The sequence below is a fragment of the Rhopilema esculentum genome, chromosome 11 (assembly GCF_057945365.1).
Source record: "Rhopilema esculentum isolate cy_ngs chromosome 11, ASM5794536v1, whole genome shotgun sequence".
Taxonomy (NCBI): domain Eukaryota; kingdom Metazoa; phylum Cnidaria; class Scyphozoa; order Rhizostomeae; family Rhizostomatidae; genus Rhopilema; species Rhopilema esculentum.
In genome coordinates this window covers 3,599,242-3,605,526 of record NC_142825.1, presented here as the reverse complement: position 1 = coordinate 3,605,526, position 6,285 = coordinate 3,599,242, and the positions used below count along the sequence as shown (strand labels likewise).

The 6,285-nt window shown below is 35.9% G+C and overlaps 1 protein-coding gene across 3 annotated transcripts in view; it reads right to left on the bottom strand.

Annotated features, from left to right (window-relative positions):
• Positions 1 to 1,741: 1,741 nt before the first annotated feature.
• Positions 1,742 to 6,285, bottom strand: part of LOC135693636 (intermembrane lipid transfer protein VPS13A) — a 72,031-nt gene continuing 67,487 nt past the window's right edge. For all 3 annotated transcript variants that reach the window (XM_089111647.1, XM_089111648.1, XM_089111649.1), the window contains 3 exons: positions 6,152 to 6,281; positions 4,416 to 4,490; positions 1,742 to 2,206 (listed from right to left, as the gene is read on the bottom strand). In XM_089111647.1, coding sequence (XP_088967773.1) covers positions 2,168 to 2,206; positions 4,416 to 4,490; positions 6,152 to 6,281 — 244 coding nt within the window. In that variant the 3' untranslated portion in view covers positions 1,742 to 2,167. The remainder of the gene's footprint in view (positions 2,207 to 4,415; positions 4,491 to 6,151; positions 6,282 to 6,285) is intronic.

The following is a 6,285-nucleotide window of genomic DNA, read 5'->3' as shown; positions in this document are numbered from 1 at the left end:
ATGTTGAAGATGATTCTCAATGATGAATGTGAGTCATAATAATGATCATGCTTATTAATGACTGATGATGATCATCATCATGATTAAAAGTATGATCGAAAACTGTCTTATCAAATATATGATAATTGATGTCAGCGATAAGACCCTGAACATCAAATGATAACTTTCTGGCGTACAATAAATGCACGATGTTCAGAGGTGTAACAGCAGATGCATGTCGAGGGCAAGAGTGTAGTGCAATCAAAATAACAAAATTATGCATAAAACAAGAGCAATATTGGCTACTTTTCAGTATTAATAAGGGGGGCTCAGACCTACTTCTCTGGTCGAGGGGAAAGGAGCACAGGAATAATGGGTCACAGCGATGTAATAAAGGAGCACATCAATCATGGGGCATGGGAAGTTTAATCTAAAGGCCACTACTTTTGTCCGGGTGGCCTCTTACAATTAGAGAGATCTGTTGGTTAGTAGTTTTATGTCGAATGAAATCCCGCCAGGGGCGGATCCAGAGCAAACTTGAAGGAGGGGCAGTTGGTAGTGATGGCGCTGAAAAATTTTAAAGAATTGGTGACGAGAGTACGCTGTATACAACAATTTCGGATCTATTTTTTGGAATAAACAACATAACTGTTGAAGTAATCCTTGAAGCAAATTAACCTATCGGTCTCAGAAATATTTTCACCTGATTCGCATTCTTCAAAAGGGGCGCAAAATCTCTAAAAAAGGGGCGCCACACTTGCTGCAACTCGTCGAGGAAGGGGCAACTGCCCCTAGTTGCCCCCCCTTAACTCCGCCACTGAGTCCCGCTGCTATTTAAAGCGCCTGATTTGATAAAAGAAGTACAAGTTTGCAAAGCTAAGCTAACAAAGCACAATGCATGAAAAGTTAAATAAAACCAGCTTTAGGGATGGCCAGGAAGAAGGATAAAGTCGATCAATGACTGTAAAGATTAAAAAGGTATTAACAACAAACCAGAACAACTAACCTAGAAACACCTCAACGGTAAAAAAAGCTCCCCAAAGAATGAAAAAACTTCGAGTTAGCAATAAGGAGCAATAAATTAGTCAGAGCCTGGTGCATATTTCAGGCCAGTTTTTATCTCAAGGAGGAGCACTTCGTCCATAAAATTGGCACGCATCGAATTTGGCAAAGAAGTGGTTGCACTTGCACCCAGTCCCCCGGCTTCTTGGCCATTGACAATTTTGTCATACAGTGACAAAGAAAACTTTATAAATGCAATTTTGAAAAAGGGTAATATTGAACCATTCAAAACATTTTTGCCCACAAAACATTTAATATAACAAGATATTAAAGACTTGCAATTATGAAGCAAAACAAGTCACTCGATTTACACAGCATATTTAATTGATCTTTTCGAAGAAATACTTTAATTTTACAGGGAGATAAAGGAGGGGGCTTATCTCAACGACAGGATGCTGGGGGTATCAGGATAATGCGCTCACAAGAATGCTTATAAAAAGATCTCAACCAACAAAATTGAAACTCGTCATTCTGAACAAGTGAGGAATTGTAAAAAGATTTTTCCGTCACATAACAAGTTTCAAAAGAATCATTTTTCATGAAAACATTATTTGCATTTCAAACGCAAAGTTTAAAATGTTTTAGTAAAAATTCTAAGGTGACAAATGAGGTTTTGGCTCAATAAAATTGTTTTGCAGCTCAATGGAAGAAATTTATGTCGGTGTTTGGCTTGTTGCTAAAATATAAGTATGGAAATCCTGTCGGCCGGCCAATAAGCTCCAGGTAAAGAAAAGACAGTTTTAGTGACCTATGAAGGCTTTTATTGTTATGTTGAAGGGGGGCTGCCTATCACTTGATAATAAGCATAGGCAACTCATATGACACGATTCAGCTGGAATGAGGCAATCGGACATTTTAAAAATATTATAAAACTGCATTCAAGATTACTTCAGCAACACTTAAATAAACTTAAAATTGATCAGATAAAGTTACAGTTTAACTGATAAAAATTTCTTTATGAAACATCATAACAAAATAGAAAGTATTTCACAAACCCAAAAAGTATAGTTTGAATTCACGTAACAAATTATTTTCTCGATGAAACAGTTCCACAGATGAGTCGAGGCGCTGCGAGTGTGTCCCCAATTGATGGCATAGTTGAGGGCCTTTGATCCTTCGCAGTGGTTTATAGGGAGTTTGCCTCGGTAACTTTCTCGACAAACCACTGTAAGAATGAACATGTGATCAGAGCTGGGATGTAGTTTTTTTATCAAAAAGCACCTGGTTCAAAGATAGGTAGCGACATTCTTTTTAGAAACAAATCACAAAAAGGTATTAAGTATATCAATATCATTTACCAAAATAATTTTTCGAACTCATTGACAGGTTTGAAATTACAATGAAAATTTATAAAAGCTACAAATACAAGTATCCATGAGTTTCCTTTGTATGATGAATATTTTAACCTTCATCAGAAATTCGGATTGCAGATCTTCTGCTTGGTATTGTTTTTTGCCTCTATATAAACCGTTGAAACAACTTGTTGCCACTGATATCTTAGAATAAAAATTGCAAGGCCAAAAGGACCATATTTGTGCTCACTGACAGAAAAAGCCTTCTAATTAAGGCCAAAAGGACCATATTTGTGCTCACTGACAGAAAAAGCCTTGTAATTAAGGCCAAAAGGACCAAATTTGTTTTTGCTGTCAGAAAAAGCCTTGTGATTAAGGTCAAAAGGACCATATTTGTTTTTGCTGTCAGAAAAAGCCTTGTAATTAAGGCCAAAAGGACCATATTTGTTTTTGCTGTCAGAAAAAGCCTTGTAATTAAGGTCAAAAGGACCATATTTGTTTTTGCTGTCAGAAAAAGCCTTGTAATTAAGGTCAAAAGGACCATATTTGTTTTTGCTGTCAGAAAAAGCCTTGTAATTAAGGCCAAAAGGACCATATTTGTTTTTGCTGTCAGAAAAAGCCTTGTAATTAAGGTCAAAAGGACCATATTTGTTTTTGCTGTCAGAAAAAGCCTTGTAATTAAGGTCAAAAGGACCATATTTGTTTTTGCTGTCAGAAAAAGCCTTGTAATTAAGGTCAAAAGGACCATATTTGTTTTTGCTGTCAGAAAAAGCCTTGTGATTAAGGTCAAAAGGACCATATTTGTTTTTGCTGTCAGAAAAAGCCTTGTGATTAAGGTCAAAAGGACCATATTTGTTTTTGCTGTCAGAAAAAGCCTTGTAATTAAGGCCAAAAGGACCATATTTGTGCTCACTGACAGAAAAAGCCTTGTAATTAAGGCCAAAAGGACCATATTTGTTTTTGCTGTCAGAAAAAGCCTTGTGATTAAGGTCAAAAGGACCATATTTGTTTTTGCTGTCAGAAAAAGCCTTGTAATTAAGGCCAAAAGGACCATATTTGTTTTTGCTGTCAGAAAAAGCCTTGTAATTAAGGTCAAAAGGACCATATTTGTTTTTGCTGTCAGAAAAAGCCTTGTAATTAAGGTCAAAAGGACCATATTTGTTTTTGCTGTCAGAAAAAGCCTTGTAATTAAGGCCAAAAGGACCATATTTGTTTTTGCTGTCAGAAAAAGCCTTGTAATTAAGGTCAAAAGGACCATATTTGTTTTTGCTGTCAGAAAAAGCCTTGTAATTAAGGTCAAAAGGACCATATTTGTTTTTGCTGTCAGAAAAAGCCTTGTGATTAAGGTCAAAAGGACCATATTTGTTTTTGCTGTCAGAAAAAGCCTTGTGATTAAGGTCAAAAGGACCATATTTGTTTTTGCTGTCAGAAAAAGCCTTGTGATTAAGGTCAAAAGGACCATATTTGTTTTTGCTGTCAGAAAAAGTCTTGTAATTAAGGTCAAAAGGACCATATTTGTTTTTGCTGTCAGAAAAAGCCTTGTAATTAAGGTCAAAAGGACCATATTTGTTTTTGCTGTCAGAAAAAGCCTTGTAATTAAGGTCAAAAGGACCATATTTGTTTTTGCTGTCAGAAAAAGCATTGTCATTAAGGTCAAAAGGACCATATTTGTTTTTGCTGTCAGAAAAAGCCTTGTGATTAAGGTCAAAAGGACCATATTTGTTTTTGCTGTCAGAAAAAGCATTGTAATTAAGGTCAAAAGGACCATATTTGTTTTTGCTGTCAGAAAAAGCCTTGTAATTAAGGTCAAAAGGACCATATTTGTTTTTGCTGTCAGAAAAAGCCTTGTAATTAAGGTCAAAAGGACCATATTTGTTTTTGCTGTCAGAAAAAGCATTGTAATTAAGGTCAAAAGGACCATATTTGTTTTTGCTGTCAGAAAAAGCCTTGTGATTAAGGTCAAAAGGACCATATTTGTTTTTGCTGTCAGAAAACAGCCCTAGGTCGCGAAAAGTCTCATAACTGAAAACAGATAATATCTAGTGATGACTTAAATGACCTTTTTTGAAAAGAATATGTTACCTTGGCAACACTCTCGCTTTGCAGAGTTACACTTCGTTCCGCTATCTCCTTTGAGAACATCGATCTTTTTCCATCCTGAAACACAACATAAAAATTCTTCAGTTTGGACGCTCAATATTTTATTATTCATTCAAGTCAATAAGAGCATATTCACCCTACAACGGTAACATTGTCAGATCACTTGGCTATCTTAGCCTAATGGGGGAGGGGGGAGGCGGAGGCGGAAGGGGGGCAATTGCCAATCCCATCCAGGTGATACTACGTTGTTCAAGGAAGTAGACGAAGAAGCCCATTTCTTTAACAATAACAATGGTTTGAGCCCCAAGGCGAAGTGCCTTGATGAAACAACTAGGCGATCTGCGTATTATGCCAGTCCGCCAGACAGTTTACGTCGGCTGGGTATTTCAAATCTTATAAAAAAACGATTTATTTGTTGTAAAATTCTTGGACTACAAAAGATCAATTTCAGTAATGTGATTAAAATAGTATTGCTAGATACTTTAGATATTTGAGCAGCAACAACAAAACACACTTCAGCGAATGTTAAAAATTAAAGCCGAGAAAACAAGATTGTATTTTATATGGAGGTTTCAAAATATAAACCAAAAACAGGGGCGTTATGAAGAAACTCAACTAAATGTCCACCGTTAGACGTCTTCAACAGTCAAAAACACAGATTACATCAAGCCGATACTGAACAATTAGGAATTAAAATGGATTAAAATAGTACGACCGTGTTGTCTACTTTTGTACAAAAAACCGGGGGACAGGGTTGGATTCAATAAATAAACATGTTCCAAAATCTCGTCTTTAAAATTTGGTTATATTGAAAACATTTTCTTCCCAGGATATGAAATGCCGATTTGAATCAAGTTTGACAACTTGAGAACTTTATGACTATGAATTAAACGATACTTAGAAACGTTATAAAGCTTCAAGTACATTAAGTTCCATGTTGAAGGTTCTTAGATTCTGGAAGCGCATGTCATGAAGGTTTCGAAATGTAATTACGATTTACATAACATTAACCGACTTAAGGTGGTTTGTAGTTTCATAATGGCCGTGAAAAAAAGTGTTAAGGGAAAATTAAGTTATTTATCGAGACAATGATTTACATGTATTGGATAGGTCGATTGATAAAAGAGAAATGAAGGTGTCCGAGATTGTGAAAGCATAATTGCAAAACAATTATTGACAACTTTTGTATGTTCTTTTGAAATAAACAGGCACGAGAAAAACTCTTCATTAAAATACTGTCGGCATCGAAACTTTTCATAGAATAATGGAGGGTTGAAATTAGAGGCGAGAGAAACAGAAATTGTGACCAGAGACTGGAATTAGCATCTGAGAACAGCTCTTTGCTCCAGTTTGTCCCAAAATGTTTTGTCTCGTTCAAGGTACGATGATCCACTGACCCAGGTAGTCAATTGAACTCTTATCACGTGCTTATGAATAATAAACTTTATCACATTGATAAACCCAACAAGCATCATTCAGTCTAGTTGGTGCAAAGAACGAAGAATAATAATTGGTACATAATCTACTTCACGCTTTGTAATCAAGAGATCAAGATCAAGAGAAGAACAAGGTACTGCTTGAAAAGTAAGGTTCAAATGTACTTCAAAACATACCTACAGGTCCACGAATGAGAAAAAACAAAACTAAGTTCTAAAAGGTTTCCTTAGGACAGCTGAGACGATTAAAGCATCGTAAATTATAAAAAAATTTTGACTTACCGATGAATGCAATGTAAATATCACTGACTTCCCTGATGATTTTGGTTCTGTTTTGAAGGACGTGAAGGGAATCTGCCATTTGCAGTCCCAGTCATCAAGCAGGTCTCCTTTTCCAATCAACAGAATTTTCCTTT